Here is a 17,741-nt window from a genome sequence, read left to right as displayed (position 1 = left end):
AGAGGAAGTGTGAGGGCCTGTGTCACTATTTGCCATTGAGAAGCTAGCTATAAATGACAAGCTTTTACAAAAGAAAATTCTTCGTTGGTAAATAGTAAATGGAATAAATAATGGAAGTTCCTAGGGTTCCAATAGTTCTGTAAAATCTGTTTATCCATACTTTTACTAAATTTTCAAGTCTGAGTAACCTGCACTGAATACTCAGCTGGAACCTAACATCTACCTGTTCTAAAGAAAGTGAACTGTGTAAACCCACACACTGGTCTTTAGAACTAGAACTATTTTTTTATATATTTTATTTATTTATGACAGAGGCAGACACACACAGAGAGAATGGGTGCTCCCAGGCCTCCAGCCCCTGTAAACGAACTCCAGATGCATGTGACTCCTTGTGCATCTGACTTACATGGGTCCTGGGGAATTGAACCTGGGTCCTCTGGCTTTGCAGGCAAACACCTTAACCACTAAGCCATCTTCTCCAGCCCTACAACTATTTTAATATTATCAATTATTTAACTAAACAGAAAAGATGCAGAATGTAGTGTTTGCTTTTAGTTTATTAATTTATTTTGCAGAAACCTTTGACTTTCTGAATATGTACTGCTTGGAGGTACGATGCATGCATAGCCTTTTAAAATGCCTTTGTACAAGTTCATCTCAAAATAATTTCATTCACAGCATACACAGAAATCTAAGAGACATGATATGTACAAGGTTTAATAAGTTCTTGCTGCTTTAATGAAGAAACTGATCAATTCTTTTACAACAGGGAAAGAAACATGGACAATGGGTGTTGTTATAAATAAGAACTCAGAATTGTTCAGTCTCAAAGCAACTTTTCATGGCTTTAGAAACTAAAATTGAGCCATCATTCTATTAATCTCTGAATGCCCAAGCCATGCAAAATCTACTTGTATTAAATACTTCGGGATGCAAATAATACAGAAAAAAATGTCTGGTGAATGTGAAACAATATCAGAATTAACTTTCACAATAGGAAAATACTGTTAATTCTTTCAAAAAGATACAGTAGTGGTGCAACACAGGCAGTGCCCAATTCTGAGTTTTTAAAGTAACATTTCAATTGTCATTTTCCTTTCTCTACAAATATACAGACACACACTGTAACATGGAGTCATTCAAGGTCTAACAATGATACAATATTAAAATAATTCAATTTGTAATCATAAAGGGACATCTTCACATTCCAGGATACATCATTGATATTTCTAAAGGACAATTTTTTCTATGCTTACATTCTTGCTTTCTGTTTATACTGTCAGAAAGACATTACAATTACCTTTTAAAAGACTATATAAAATTGGGTTGTCACAGAAAGTTGGATATGAACCCTAGATAATTGTGACAAAACCATGACAAAATTTAAAGAAACTGATTTCTTTTATAATTAGAAAGTACTAAAATTGAGACCAGCTCCTTAAAAATTAAACTGTGTATCACACTTCCCATTGCTTCCCGGGAAATAAACAAATTAGCAACACTTTCCTCCACCATCATTAATCTGCTCTAAAACTACATTTGTACAGTGCACTTCTTTTGTTTAATATCTTCCCTGCCTCTACTTTCTCCCAAGCTAGGTCAATATCAAGTCAAAACATTTTACAATGCTTAAATTTCTGGCTCCTCTATTACCACTTTAAACATTTTAAAAACTTCAAATTATAAGGGGCAAAATTCTTTTAACACAATGGCAAACATGCTTTCTAAAAACCCAGTTTACAAAACAGTCAAATAATGTAGACCTGATTACATTGTACATTATCAGATACATCAAACAAGTATTTTAAAGATAGAAAGCCTCTTACAAGAAACAAGGAGTGCGCCAACTGATCCGAAGGGCATAGGTAACTCCATAGCCAGACGGCACCCAAGTCACACCCCACTGCTTATATGCCCACTGCTTATGCACACCAATCTGATGAGACCATTTTGAAAAAGGCATCTGGAAAGTTGGATAACTTCTTACTCAAACTGGTCATAGGCAAGCAGTCTATGGGACACAGTTAAATATATCAAGTTTTATCAGTGTCAACTTATTTTGCTCAGTTTTAGAATAGAATACAGCCTGTGTATGATACTTGTGCATGATGAAACCTAATGTATACAATTCTTCCTTCAAGTCAACCTCTGCTGTCTCATCCTCCACCTTCCATACCTAGTAAATTGACTATTCATTTTTCCTGGCAGGTGAAAGCAATGATTGACTAGATATATCATCAAAGGACTGAACCATGCATCTACCATATGATAGCAGCTTATTAACCTTGATGTATTTTCATGCAATAGTTTTGACATCACCTACATGGTTTTAATAAAGCATCAGACTTTTCAGACATGCTACTCTCATTTTCAACTGACAACTGCCAGGTTCATTACTGGCATTTCAGTGCATCACTATGAATATTGGTAGACCTTTTAGCTGGAACACCAAGTAGTATATATATGTATTTCCCCTGAACTTGTTTGGTAACACAAAATGGGGTTGCCCATCAATAAGAAAATATGAAACCACACAAAAGCAAAAGCATCTTACAGAACAGGACTGCTAGACTGCTAATGAAGACAAGAGACCAGTGTTCCAAGTCTTTGAAGACTATCCTTTCCAAGTCCACACTTTTGTGCCTATCTTCTTTCTCATCATTATTTCCCAAATTTTGCCAGTTGTTGTATGAGAGGTGTTTACCAGTGTCATTACACAACCATGCTCTTACTTTGGGAAGTGAGTACTTTTTTTTTGGGGGGGGGAGGCTTCCACATATGAAAGCTGGAGGCATTGTGTGAGGTTATGATTCAGATGGAAAACTAAGAATTTTATGCCTTTGGTTTCATTATGCTATTAAGTGCAGCTTGTTTTGTTCTCCAGATCTGCCAGAGATCATCGCTAAGTTAGAATACAACGACAGCAGAAGGGAGTAGGTTGTGTATTATACAGGGGGCTCCTAGTACTCCTAAGGTTACAGCCTCAGGTTAAAATCACCCAGGATGGTAAATCCTACCAACTTGATTGCTATTTATATTCACCAAAATGGGGACATTCCAAATTCCAATTCTAAGCCAAGAAGGGACTTCAACAATGGCAGAGGAGTTACTCGAATGTGCTATTGTTAATTGGCCAGTGGTGCACACTGGTGACACTGACATGACTTATATCTTCTTCAGTTTATCTACACCCAAAGTTCTGTTTTGTAAGTAGTGCTTTATGAACTGCCAGAATTCAATAGGATCTCTGAAAGATTTTAAACTTAAAAAAGTTGTTTCAAGATTCCCTGTATTCACTATTCTTTTAATATCTACTTCTGTTTCTTTTTAAATCAAGGTCTTTGCGCATGCTAGGATAGTGCTCTTCCACTGAGCTATCGCCCCAGCTGACAGCATTTCTTGACTGGCTCCCTCTTCTTCCTCAAATAATGTTAATTTATGATGTTGGCGAAATCTAATTTCTCTCAAATTGGCTGATTAATAAATGTGCAAATAAATCTTCACAGAACACCTCATCTTGATGATTTTTCAGCTAACAGGATTATGGCACAAAGTATTATCTGTGCTGTAAACATCATGAATTCATCACGAACTTGGAAGGAGGATAAAGGCCCTATGGACTGCAAACATTCCTTAAGAACCACAGCTGAGCTCAGGATTTCCAAATGGAGTTTGGAATGGACTTACATTTGGCATACATTCACTGTGCTATTGGCAAAACACAGTTTTATGAGAATGTCATTTTATAAAGTCATACTTTATTTTCAAAATCAATAGCCTAAGAAAAGTATACAATAACTTAAGAGTCTTTATCTTATGTGGCATTAGTATGTCTTAGTTACCAGTGTTGATGTAGCTTGATGAATCATTGTACAAGCCAAAGGGATCTTAATACCTCTGATTGTACCTTCCCCCAAAGGGCATGATATACCTACTGCTACAAGTCACATTTAAAAAAAAAATAGCTTGTTTGCGTGTGTGTTTGAAATTACCCCTGAAAAAGCAGCAATTACAAATACCCTCATTATTTTGCAAAAAAAAAAAAAAGAAAGAAAGAAAGAAATTAAGGAAGGAAGGAAATATACCACATCCTAGGCGCTTGTCCTCGTCCTCTTTATAAGAAGTAGTAGGAAGAAGCGCAGGGAGCCTTAGCTTTCCAGAGATCTGTGACCATGTAAGTCTACTCTGAAATTCACAGTTTGTTTGCATAAACTGTAAAAAACATTTTCTACTATGATTCAAACTTCCCCTTTAAAAAAAGAAGAGCCACTCAGCAGTAACTTTTAACAACTGGGATTCCACAGAAGAGCCCTTAACTTTGTGTACATTCTTATCAGGAGTGAATCCTTTCCCAGTTTCAAGTATCCCCTTCTACTTCTCACTCTGCAATGAGTTACGAAAGGAAAAAAAGAAAAGACCTCGCCGCCATTTTTCCTTTTGTGAGCCTAGTGGCCACAGTGCCCTTCCTTCTCCTTCCCCCCTGTACAATCAGAAATAAAAGGCTGGGCAGATGAACACGTTCCCGAGGTTTTCTTTTCTTCTGGTGGGTGCTCAAAGTTGCACTCTCATCCTGATGCCAACTCTTTTTGAACTCAAGTGTACCGTGGCATCTCACACTGCTCACAGCGATTCAGTGCTGGGTGGTTGAGAAAGGTACAGCTGTCACAATTCCAGGGAGCCCCTTCATAATCTTCATCTCGGGGTTGTACACGAGGGTTCTGTTTAGAGCCACTTAGATGCGCTGACCAAAGTAGAATTAAAGGAGAGAAGAGATAGATTAAACTTTGTCCCAAGCACAACCCAAACTGAAATGAAAAACTCCCACCAAAAATCAAGAAAGGGGATCTCCTACCTTATCTAATGGGTAAGCTAATGAGTAAACATATGTACTGGAAAAGCTGAATGGAACAGAGAGTTTGATAATATTCCACTTTGATCTAGATACTTGCATTTGGTGCTGTAAGAAGAAAATGGTTTGGAAAAGTCCAGAGTAGCTTGGCTTCCTAGTTCATACCCATAGGGAGGGGACAATTAATGCTCTATCTGAATCAACTGAAAAAGAATGAGCAATCTATCACAGCACATTAAATTAATTGTTTCCACCAACCTACTTTGACTTTTCCTCTCTACAGTACTGTTCCTAGTACAGCACATGCCTGACAAAGTGGATGCCTTCTTCCCTGAGACCTTAGCTTCCCACAGTATGTACGTGCTGTACACTAGTGGTTCATCACTGGCATATAAAGTTTATAACAAAGTTGTTCTCAGGACAGTGAAAAGGAAAAAGACTCTAGTTATTCATAAAGCCAAAACTCATTCAATATATCTCTTTTATTCCCGAAGTAGTCCTACCTGACTGGCATTAAAATTTCCTTTATATATCAGCATTTCAAAAATGGCTATACCTGAAAATATCAAATGCCAGCAACTTTATGATTCCCAGGATTTTAGTTTTTAATTAAATTAATTAATTAATTATCTTTTTCAAGAGAGGGTCTCACTGTAGCCCAGGCTGACCTGGAACTCAGTCTGTATTCCTAGTCTGCCCTCGAACTCACAGCGATCTGTCTACCTCTGCCTCCTGAGAGCTGGGATTAAAGGTAGGAGCATCATGCCTGGCTGTCCAGTATTTTATAAACTCAAAATCCTGGGTTGAGGAAATGGCTAAGCAGTTAAGGTATTTGCCTGTGAAGTCAACGGACCCTGGATAGAGTCCCCAGGACCCATGTAAGACAGATGCACATGCATCTGGAGATCATTTGCATTGGCTGGAGGCCCTGGCATGCCCATTCCCTCTTTATATCTGTCTCTTCCCCCCCCTCAAATAAATAAATAAATACAAACTCAAAACCTATATTCTTGGTATGTATTTTTTTTTTTCTCTCTGACTCTGCTGTTCCCAGAGTTGATTTGGAAATCCCACCTTGTAGGAAGAGTTCCTACTGAGAATTGTGTCAGCTAACAGAAGGCTACAGATCTGATGGGATTTGCTCTAGAATCTAGTGCAAGCTAAGATAGCTGAGGAAACCCACCTAGCCAACACTGAAAACCCCTTAGAAGGAAGTGGAAATGAGATGAAGAGCCAACATAAGCAACCTTTCTAAACAGATGACGCAAGAAAAAGATCAGGAGAAGCTGTGGCAGCTACTGTTTGGGGCTAAGCCGAACTTCCACTGAAAATTAACTAGGTATCTTCTGGTTTCTCAATTTGTCTAGCTTTCATGACCACAAGAGGTAAAGAAAACAGATTTAGACCCTGAACCTTGCCTTGTAACCATCTCATTTTACAACACTACAGAACTTTACAAGGTTCCTATGACTATGGGATGTGTATTTCAGCTGTGCTCCTAAATGCCCTGCCTTATCCCTTCAGAACATGCAGATGTAATGCACTTTTCTTTCTGTTAGTATAAAAGAAAAAAAAAAGCACTCTGAGATGTCTTTTCTTTGAAAAGAATAACATACCTAACAACAGAGTGTTGAAAAAATATACAACTGTTATAGTTGTTTTATAGACAGGTCTAAATCTCAACTTTATCCTTTCTTAGAACAGGTGACTTATTTTATGAATTCTTGGTTGTTGCATTCTTTCTATGTCAACCCAAGATGTTGTCTTTTTTTTCCTCCCACCTTATTAATCTAGGATATGTGGGGACTTGTAGCCTGTTAATAACAAGTAAATTGTCATAGTACTAATGAATCACGCTGAAGTGACTGACCAAAAATGTATTTTAAAAATCCATGTATACGGAAGTGGTCAATAAAAAAGTTAGAAGATTCAATGGGAACTTTTATCAATGTTATCTTAACATAGTTTTGTTATTTAAATAAAGGATATATTTATTTGACAAAAAATTTCAAAAAGCTAATAGAAAAGACATCTATATTATAATTATTTTGGTTCTAAAACAGACATCTCACTTCATACAGAAGGATTATATTAGGATATCTGTTTTCATTTGATTTATATGTGTACAATTTTCTTCATGGCACATTTAAAAATGTTTTACACATTGTAGAAAATATTTATACACAAACTATGGAAGATACTGGGGTGAGTAGGTACAAAATATATCAATAAAGACACTATTTTGTACAACACACTAATAAAGATGTGATGATGAGCTGGAGAAGCTTCTTTAATATTAATGTGAAATGAATTATAACAGGCTAAAATTTCATAAAATGAAAACCTTACCAGTTTAATTAATATTGCTTACACAATAAGTAGAATACATAAAACAAACTGCTCAAAAGCATGTAATTAAGTATAGGTATATTTTACATGCTTCAAAAATAAATGAAAGTTCTGCTTGACCAAATGTGCCAACAGTAAAGGAAAAAAGAATGTATATTCTCTGCAAATTGAGTGTGTTTTAAGATATATCAGGTACAATACTCACATAAACAGTGTGTGTGTGTGTGTGTGTGTGTGTGTGTGTGTGTAAAGCAAAAGATGAAGACACTCCAGTGAGAAATTTATAAAATCTAGATTTTGGCCTTTCTTTCTGTATGCACTAACCGAAGAGCTAACCTGTCCAACATGGTGGTCACATGTGGTTATTGAACAATTGAAATGTGGTCAGTCTAAACTGTAAGTGAACTGTATGTGTAAAACTCCACTAGATTTTGAAAAATTAAAATAGAAAATATCACTAATAATTGTAGTTTTCCTACTGAAATTAATTTTAATGTATTTAATCTAGCATATATAAAATACTTTATCTTTTATAAACTTTTTGGTGCTTCTAAAATATTAGAGCATTTAGAATTATATATGTGGCTTGTAATTTTCTGAGGCAGAGTAAAACTCTGCCATAGGCTGACCTGGAACTCACAATGATCTTCCCACCTCAGACTTCCAAGTGCTGGGACTAAAGGTGCGAGCCACTCTGCTAAGCTTTGTGGCTTGTAATTTTTAATAGCAGAAAAGAAATGTCTGTCTTTAGTCATGAGAATGGCAGTTAACAGAAACTCTAAAGACATAAGTACGAACCATCTGCAGCTGCTGCCTGGGTTTCATGGACATCTGCCTGTACTTTGGAGGTCACGCTAATTCTTCGGGCTTTTCTCTCAACTGTGCAGGGGTCTGAGGAGTCTGCATGAGAAGAAGCAAAGCCAGTAAGAGATCGAGTTATCCTCTGACTAAACTCAACGGGCTCACAAGGATTGCTCATGAAACCCACACTGATGGGGGCACTGACCTTACTACCTTATGCCACCTTTAGTGTTCCTCTGCCAGCAAGTGTTCCGCTTGAGGCTGCTTGGCAGCCTATGCACAGGACTTGGGGATGTGGCTCAGCAGTTCAAGGCACCTGCTTACAACCTATGCAGAATGGTGGCTTTTACAACTTTGTCCACTGTTTCTGGGTACTTTATTATACTAGATTCCCACTTTTTATTGGATTAAGTGTATGAACATAGGGATAGCAACTAAGTGATGATGTGAAAGCAAAATTCAGTTTATACATCAGTACTCTAGCCATTATTGTAACACTGAAGAAATACAACAATAAATCTTACAATTAATGAATGAGAGGAAGCCAGGTATAATTGTACCTCACATGGAGGCCTTAGGAGGTGGAGGCAGGAAGATCAGGAGTTCAAGGCCACCAGTTTCTAAAGAAAAAAAATTAAAAAAACAGGCATAGTAGTAGTTGTACCTGCCTGCATTTCTAGCATATTATTATATTATTTGGGAAGAAAAGTAGGAGGATTGTGTGTTGGAAGACAGCGTGCGCTGCATAGAAAATAACAGTTCAAAAATTAAAATTAACCCAAGGTAATATTATGTACTAATAAACATGTGCTCTCAACCATTTAAACACTTTGTTTTTTTAGGTGAAAATGAAAAAAAAAATTACTTGCTTTTAAGAACCAAAGAAAGACCTTGTATTTTCTAATCAGGTTCCGAGCCCATAGACAATCCCCTAGTACAGCCCACCTTTGGAAATCACGACTCTAGAATTCTTAAGAAAGGTACTTAGGCAGTTAAATTGAACTCAATTATCAGGGTAAATAAGAGCAGAGTAAATGTCTCCTTGGGCTCCAAAGATTTGCACAGCACTTTATCTCACTGACTCGTACAAAAACTGTGTAAAATACATAGGTAAGTATTTGAACAGATCACCTCTTTGCAGCACACAGATTAATCTGTAAAAGGTCAGGTAGGGCAACGTGACCAGGACCACTGCTCAAGTCTTATGACATCAAGGTCATTGTTTTTGCCCAGTGTGAGTCTCCAATGAGGGCCTGAGGATACTTAATGAGTCACCCGAAGAGCTTTGTTGCTCAACTGCAGATTCCAACCCCCAAAAAGTTCTGTTGCCCTTTTTCTCTGTCCTCTCACTCTATCACCTACTACTGAGATAAGCTTCCATATTCTACTTGAATTTCTACCACATATCTATAAGAACTCTCAAATATTTATTCAAACTAACAAGCCTGTTCTACTATTAGTATCTCATCGGTTGTCTGGTGCAAATGGAACAGAGCTGTAGGCCAATGTGCACTAAACTGCAAGTACTTTTAGAAAAGGCTCATTTAGTTTAAATGATGCTGGGGGCAGTAGAACACACCTATAATCCTAGCACTCTAGAGGATGAGGCTACCCTGTTAATATGGAAACACTGTCTCAAAAACAAAAAAGTGCTTAACAGAAAAATGTGAGTTCAACATGGATAGCTTTTCATAATCTGTGATGAAAAGGCTTAAAAATCATTTGTCAAAGAGCAGTACCATTTTATACTCTTCATCAACACTTTGTAAACCATAATATATGGTCGACTAAATGTCAAAAGAAGGAAATAATTTATAGTGAATGTGTGGTTTGAGATGGTTTGAGATGTAGAGCATAAATTCCTTAGGGCAGGAGTCATGCCTTCCTTCCCTTTGCACAATCAAGCTTGTATTTATCTGTACAATCTACCTACTGACCATTTGATACCTATTTTATTTATTTATTTTTTTGTTTTGTTTCCAAGGTAAGGTCTCACTCTGGTTCAGGCAGACCTGGAACTCACTATGTAGTCTCAGGGTGGCCTCGAAGTCTCGGCAACCCTCCTACCTCTGCCTCCCGAGCGCTGGGATTAAAGGTGTGTGCCACCACATCCAGCCTTGATAATTATCTTAAAAAAAATTAACTGGTTGTCACTGGCCTCATCACAACTATAAGAGACTATCTGTAGCAACTTTAGCAAATTTCACTCGAACTTAATAAGCCATGGAACAGAACCTTTTTTTTTTTTTTTGACAGCGGTAGGTGGGGCTTTTTATGTTCATGAATTTTTGAGGATGGGTATATGGGTATATAGTATTTTCATCAATGAGGTTTTTGAACCAGGGTTCCGCTAGATCTATTAAAACATATAAGGTCCAATGACAACAATGTGCCCTGAGACTACTACAATGCTGGAGGATGTTGATAATCCAGGAGTGATGTGGGTGAGAGGGTTATGGAAATCTGTTTAGCTGTGAATCTAAATGGCTCTAAAACGGGACTCATTCCTTCCTTTTCTCAAAGAATGTGTTTAACAGTGCTACTTTGTCCTTCTAAAATAGTTTGTAAAATTCAGTCACCAGCAAACTCTGGTTCTGCAATTGTGCTTGTGGGAAAATTTTTATTTATTACAAATATAGCTAATAACATTTATTTCACCTTGTTTTGTGGTAGGCTTACTGGCATGAAGATATGATTTTAATGGATAACACACCTTTCATTTCTGTTTGTGTTAAATGGTTTTCTTTCTAGCTCAGTTACTTTGGACTTCACTGATTTTATCTTGTCAAGGATGAAACTTTGTGGTCTGATAACTTTATCTTGCCTTTATTCTACTTACTTTGTTCTTCACTTGATTGTGACTACAGAATTTTACATCACTGACTGGCTAATCTGTAGTATTTAAAGCCGCACATTTTCTTCAAAGTACTTGACTATTGCCTAGTAAAGAGTCCTGGCTTTGTGGTCTGTGCTGCTCAGCCACAGAGCATGTGCTTAGCGCCTAGGAGGCTTTGCTCTTGAATTCCAGCATCAGAAAATGCTTTTGCCTTGCACAGAGAAAGGTGCAGCTGTGTTTCAAGCTTGCAAGAGATGATACTTAAGACTTAGTGGAGTCTTGTTAAAATGTTGTGCACCTCCCTTAGACTGCACCTTAGATTTCATATTAATGAACACGCTCACGATGGACAGACTGTCCACCATTTTTGATCAACTTTGCCTCTGTTCCCATGGCAATAAGTTTTCAATAGAAAATTTTTCATGACTAGCCCTTGAATCAATTACCTTCAGTTCATCTATTAGGCTACCAATAGATAACACCTTAGTAGACACTGAAATAAAGTTAAGGTTAAATGCACATTTTATGAACCTAAAAGGCTAAAGTAATCAATGATATATAACCTAATGGCTTTACCTTGAATCTACATATAAAGTTACCACAGTGTCAAATTTAGTTGCTGGCAGTCATCCCTTAGGTCTTTTGTTTATACCATTGTTAGAAATCAGTAGGCCACTGCAAATGTAGATCAGATGAAAGCTTCATGGCTGTACTAACCAGTCAAAAAGTACTGCTCCTGTGTTGCATTATAAAAGCACTTCCCTAAGCTTAATAATCATGGAACAGTGATCAAACAAAAAGTTAAGTCAGGTTATATAGATAGAATTTATACCTTCCCTAATTAAAAATAAGTCTGGGGCTAAAGAGATGGCTTAGCAGTTAAGGCACTTGCCTGTGCAGCCTAAGGACCCATGTTTGACTCCCCGGAACCCACGTAAGCCAGATGCACAAGGTGATGCAAGTGCACTAGGTGGTGCTAGAGACCTTGGTGTGCCAATTCACTCTCTCTTTCTTTCTCATACAAAAATTAAAAACAGTAAGTGTGGCTGGGTGTGGTGGTGCATGCCTTTAATCCTAGCACTTGGGAGGCAGAGGCAGGAGGATTGTTATGAGTTCAAGGCCAGCCTATAACTACAGACTTAGTTCCACATCAGATTGGGCAACAGTGAGACCCTACCTTGGGAAAAAAAACCCGCCAAATTTTCAAAAATAAATAAACAAACAAAAAATAACACTAAGTCTGATGAGATATTTAGATACCTTGCCCTTGTGTAATATTTTTAGTGCAGGATCCTCTACTATTTGATGATTCAATAAGTAAACTATGTTGAGTTGCTTAAAGGAAAAGGATTAAAATATGAAATTCATCTGTTAATTCAGTCTTGAAATACTGAGAATTATAAAAGTTTGCTGTTAATAATGGGATAAAAAATGTTAAGCTATATTTACAGTCTCAATGTTTAAACAAAAATTAATGTTTTAAAGATTCAGAAATGCCAAGTCAACATTTGATACATAAACTCAGGGAGAACATATTAATGCATTTAATATTGAATGATTTCTATGTAAGATTGATTTTATTCTTGGTAAGAAAACATCTCTATCTATGGTGGGCTCACTTATGTACGCACAAATTCTTTTTTAAAAATTTTATTTGAAAGTGGAAGAGAGAAAGAAGAGAGAGAGAGAGAGAGGGAGAGGGAAAGGGAGAGGGAGAGAGAGGGAGAGAATGGGTGTGCCACGGCCTTTAGCCACTGCAAACTCTAAACACACACACCATCTTGTGCATCTGGCTTATGTGGGTCCTGAGGAATTGAACCTGGGTCTTTCGGCTTTGTAGGCAAGCACCTAAACCACTAAGCCATCTCTAGAGCCCAGAAAGAACTTTTTTGTTGTCTCAAAATGATCTTCTTCAGGGCTGGAGCTGTTAAACGCTCAAGCTTGCAAGCCTGATTGCTCAGGTTCCAATCCCAGTGCTCACGCAGAGCCAGATGCACACAGCTGCGCATGTGTCTGGAGTTCATGTGCAGCAGCACTAGGCCCTGGTGTGCTCATCCCCTGTCACTGTCTCCTTGCAAATAAAGAAATAAAATCTATGGGAACAAAAACCTACTGCAGAACTCTATATTTGAACATTAGATCTTTTAGGAATACAGCTTTTACAATACTGAGTAAACTCACAATGATATTTATATAAGAGTGTTTTAACTTCTTTAAAAATAAGCTCCTACGACAATTCTAAGAATTACTAATTTTAGTGCAATTTTTTATGTGTGGCGAAGCCAGAGGTTGACATAGAGTATCTTCCTCAGTCACATTCAGCCTTACTTTTTATTTTTAATAAATGAACTACAGCTATACACATTTACATAGTTATCTTTTAAATTATTTATTTATTTGCAAGCAGAAAGAGGTAGAAGAGAAACAGACAGAAAAAATGGGCGCACCAGGGCCTCCAGCCACGGCAGAGGGACTCCAGATGCATGTACCAGTTTGTGCATCTGGTTTTATGTGGGAACTGGGGAACTGAACTCGGGTTGTTAGGCTCTGATGGTAAGTGCTTTAACTGCTGAGCCATCTTTCCAGCCCTCAGCCTTACTCTTAGAGATAAGGTTTTATACTGAAGTTAGAGCTCACTTATTTGGCTAGCCAGAAAGCCACTATGAATCCTTCTGTTTCTGTCTCCCAGTTGTAGGATTATAGGAATCTACCAACACAACAGGCTTTTATGTGAGTGCTGAAATACAAACTCACGTCCTTGTGTGACATACATTTTACCCACTAAGCCATTTCTACAGCCTCTTTAGTGCTTTTTTTTTTTTTTAAGTAAGGCAACGATATTTATTTAGAAGAACGGGTATGAAAACCCCAAAGTATTAGGGGAAGCATGCTTCAGATTTCAGTCAGCATCCAAAGAACAAGAGAAAAAAAAAGGAAAAATTATGCTTTTGAAATAGAACTTAGAAAAGTGGGCAGACTCCACAGTGAGGGTCTGTGAGCAACTACTCTATTTAGTGCTTTAAAAAAGTTCAAGTGAGGGGAATATTTCATCATTGCCATGATAACATCAGTATGGTTAACTTGGCTTAAGATGAAGGCCCAGCAAATTGTATTATTTATTTCTAGTGTTTGTGGCACACTCCTACTTACCTTTTTTAGATGGTTTTGGTGGTACAACTGGGCCAGGTTCTATGTGGTCATAAAAATTATTCATGGCTTTTGGATCAAAGTTTCCTATAAAGAAAATCACAGGCATTTAGGACTCTTCATTATTACATGACCTTTTAAAAAGAAAATTCCTAAATGAAACATGTAGGAAGAAAAATGTTTTCCAGGGTTTCAAATCTTCTATTATTCTATCCTCCTCCCTTTCTTTATCGTGGAGAAAAGATCCAAGGAAAATCACCACACCAGTGTGTTGTTTACAGGATATTTCTAAGCATGAGGCTAGTCACCTTAAGTAGGGTTCAGCTTGAGGGGCATGTGAAGAGGAAAATGAAGAAGAGAAATGATGGTAAAAGGATAGTGGACCTCCTTGCTTTTTCTGTTTGTTCTGACCAAATGAACAAAGAAGACAAATAATGAAAGCTTACTTTCAATGCTTTTCAAATTGAAAGTGTTATCATAAATTTATCTATGGAAGCTAAAGATATAAATTAAAAGGTCACCAAGCTATATTTTGAGATACTTAAGAAACCTGGATAAATGTGCAATGTCATCAGCTCATGAGTTCCTATTTTCAAGCAAAGGAAAATCTTAAATTCAATGTCAAATGTTGCCTATGTGTGTATTACTAAGAAATAGTGTACCATTTGTAAACTAGATCAAACAATCTCTGTGACTTGTCTTGGTACAAAATTTTTGCTCCCTGATCCAGTATATTTCAGCCACATCTCCTATTATGACTCTTTCAAGGTCAGTTTTGGGTCTTACCTTTACTTCTATGAGCTTCTTTATTTTATTTTTCATTCGCAGCTACTTTATCCACACAGATAAAAAGTGGAAATAACCTTTGTGTCCACTAATAGCTCTTCACACCATGGGGTAGTATTGGCAATATAGGGAATGTACTCCTGGTAAATTTAAGAGCATGCAAACTATCAAAATGGACTACTGTTCTATTTATACAGAGGGTAGAGCCCAGGCCTCCTTTGACAGAAGTTGAACTTGGAGTGTGAGGAAAATTTTCCTGGGGTGATGGCAATATTCTCTATTTGGGCTATTTTGTTTGGGGGGGTATTTTGTTGAAGGTAAGTCAGATGTAGGTGTGGGCCATAATGTTCAAGAAAATCTCTTCCTTATGAGCTTATAATTGTGGTTGAGAGAGACAGACAGTAAATAGAAAAAGTTGGTAGAGAATGAGATTGTGGTGGGTCTGCATCTGTTCTGTGTTGCTCTCTAGGAGCTCATTTCTGTGCACCAAAGCTTTAATAGTCCCTGACCTTGTATATATGGAGGAGGCTGTATTCATAGCTTTTGTTTCTAGTCTTGATTCCACAATTTCCTTATCAAAGCCAACAATAAACTATTTTTATTCAATTCATGAAATATCTGTTTATAACTGAAAAATGTACAACCCGCCACAAAAATGTTTACATTTACTTTTTAGCTTAAAAAATTAGGTTGAGAATTGTATAAAGCTTTTTGGAAAGTGGAAAAGTAGAATTAGTGTAAAAAAAACACAATTATGTTTGGACACTTTAAGAAAAGAGAAGCATTTAGAAATGCTAAAGTACCAAAAAGGGCTCTTGGTAAGGTCATTGCTCAACACATTTCAAAGACACAACTCTTTCCTTATGAAACCTTTGCAGGTCCCACCAAGAAATGTTTCATGTACTTGGATATGCTATTTTGAGAGACTTTTCTCAAACAACTCAAAAATTTCATAAAAGTCACAATGCTATTTGGTATACTAATTGAATATTCATGTTTTAAGATGTTACATATGTATTTCTCCAATTATTTAGCAACAATTGATGCTTGACTATCTAGCTCATATAAGGCTTGCTATAGATACCCTAAACAAATGTTTGAGTATTTCCTGTTTTGTTTCAGCAGCCACATTACGTTAAAAAAAAGAAAGTTAATGTAACAGTATAGTAGTCGTGGTCTGTATAACTTCCATATTAAGCAGAATGATGCTTTCAGTGCTTAAAGCTAGTATGTTACAGTGACTAAGCTCTGAAAATAACCTTAAGGGAATCTTGCCACAGAGCTCAACTTTCACATGAAAATTTGTCTCTGCTTATTGTTCAGAGAGTTCTATATCTTTTGTGTTCAACTGCTTAATGTTGCTAAAAATGGCAATGAGATACTGTATTCTACTCAAAGTACTGTAGAAGCTCTCTTGGCTGTCATATTAAGAACATTAATATTAATATTATTAAAACAGAATTGATAGTTAAGGAAAATTACAGCTGCAATATCGCATGAATATAGCAGGGCTTTTTGATGCTACATGTGCACATACATGTACGCACATGCACCCATGTATGTATGTGCATGGGATGCTGAGGATTGATGCTAGGGCCTTGTATACCAGGCAAACGTTTTACCACTGAGCTATATACCCACCTATAGCAGCATGTTACTGTTGGATTAAAACCTTTCCATATTGTCTTAAATAAAGTAAGTGTCAGCAAGCTGTCAAAGGCCAGACAGTATTTAAGACTTTGTATACTTGTAATACAGTATCTGTTGCAAGCATTCAACTGTGTCCTTGAAATATTAAAGAAGCCATAAACACTATGTAAACAAATGGGGACAGCAGCTTCTCTAAAACGTTTTTAGTTATAAAAACAGCTGGAAGGGCCCTAGATCCTTGGAATCTTCATCTACGATTTTGTTTCAGTTTCTTTAGGATGAAGCAAGTACTATACTAAGAACACTTAAATCCATTTTCTGTATTTTCAAGATTTCTCTCTTTAATTAATTCATGGTCCCTGTCTTTTTATATGAGTCTTTAAACATGGCTACTAGTCTTTATGTAAAGATGCTTTCTCATGAATTTCATAGTTGATGAAACATTAAATGTAACTGCCAAAGTAGTTGCTAACTGGCATAGCACTGAGGACGTAGCCCACTACTGATTAAGTGGAGGACAGTTAATGGGAACTATAGAATGTGGACATGACCGAATGACATCTATTAATCAACATGAGTATAAGCTTTGAACCCCAGTAAGTATATTTCCCACAGGAAATGAAGTCCACTTCTAATCTGGTGAGCTGGGTAAATGAAAGTTAAGAGAGCTTCAGCTGAAGGATTTATTTTAAAATAGAACTTTGATATTCTACTTTGGGATCTTTACTTCTTTTATGCAACTATCTTGGATGATTCGCATAATATAAACTATGCTCAGAAATAATATTCATCAGTTCATGACATATTCATGGTAAATGACTAAATGCATATATATATAGTATAACAAACTATAACAAAGAATAGTGTAGGTGATGAGAGCAAATGATGAAATTGCTAAAGTAAAACTAATGCTTGGTTACCTTCCCCAACCTGATCTGTGATCTTGGGGTATAAGAATCTCTTTAAAGGCAGGATTATATTCTTATAAAGAGTAAAAACGGTCTCTTAAATCTATAAAACCAAAAGTCTTGCTTTGTAAGCAGTTAAAAATGCCACAGTATTACCATAAGTCTATACCTCTAGATTGAAGGAGGTCAACTTCTTTCAGTGTACAGTCAACATTTATCTGGAGTTGTCTGTTCATGCTTCTCAATCTCGTCATTTCCTCAGGCTAGTAAGAGAGGACCCAAAATAGCAATTGTGGGAAAGTCATTATCAAGCCCAACATTTACGAACTGTGCTTCATGTTAACCGATTTGATTGGGTATCACCAAGAATATGCCCTTTTGTTCATAAGAAGGCATGTTTAAAAAGTTCTTATAT

General features: G+C 36.8%; 1 protein-coding gene across 2 annotated transcripts in view; it reads right to left on the bottom strand.

The window, feature by feature from the left end:
- Positions 1-539: 539 nt before the first annotated feature.
- Positions 540-17,741, bottom strand: part of Tab3 (TGF-beta activated kinase 1 (MAP3K7) binding protein 3) — a 74,769-nt gene continuing 57,567 nt past the window's right edge. Inside the window, exons 7-10 of one of the 2 annotated variants that reach the window (XM_004663688.2) lie at positions 17,496-17,589; positions 13,986-14,069; positions 7,997-8,098; positions 540-4,741 (exon numbers count right to left, since the gene is read on the bottom strand). In XM_004663688.2, coding sequence (XP_004663745.2) covers positions 4,593-4,741; positions 7,997-8,098; positions 13,986-14,069; positions 17,496-17,589 — 429 coding nt within the window. In that variant the 3' untranslated portion in view covers positions 540-4,592. The remainder of the gene's footprint in view (positions 4,742-7,996; positions 8,099-13,985; positions 14,070-17,495; positions 17,590-17,741) is intronic. The other variant, XM_045140385.1, reaches the window with a different exon arrangement.

Source organism: Jaculus jaculus, chromosome X, assembly GCF_020740685.1.
Source record: "Jaculus jaculus isolate mJacJac1 chromosome X, mJacJac1.mat.Y.cur, whole genome shotgun sequence".
NCBI lineage: Eukaryota > Metazoa > Chordata > Mammalia > Rodentia > Dipodidae > Jaculus > Jaculus jaculus.
This window is presented reverse-complemented; position numbering and strand designations above follow the sequence as displayed.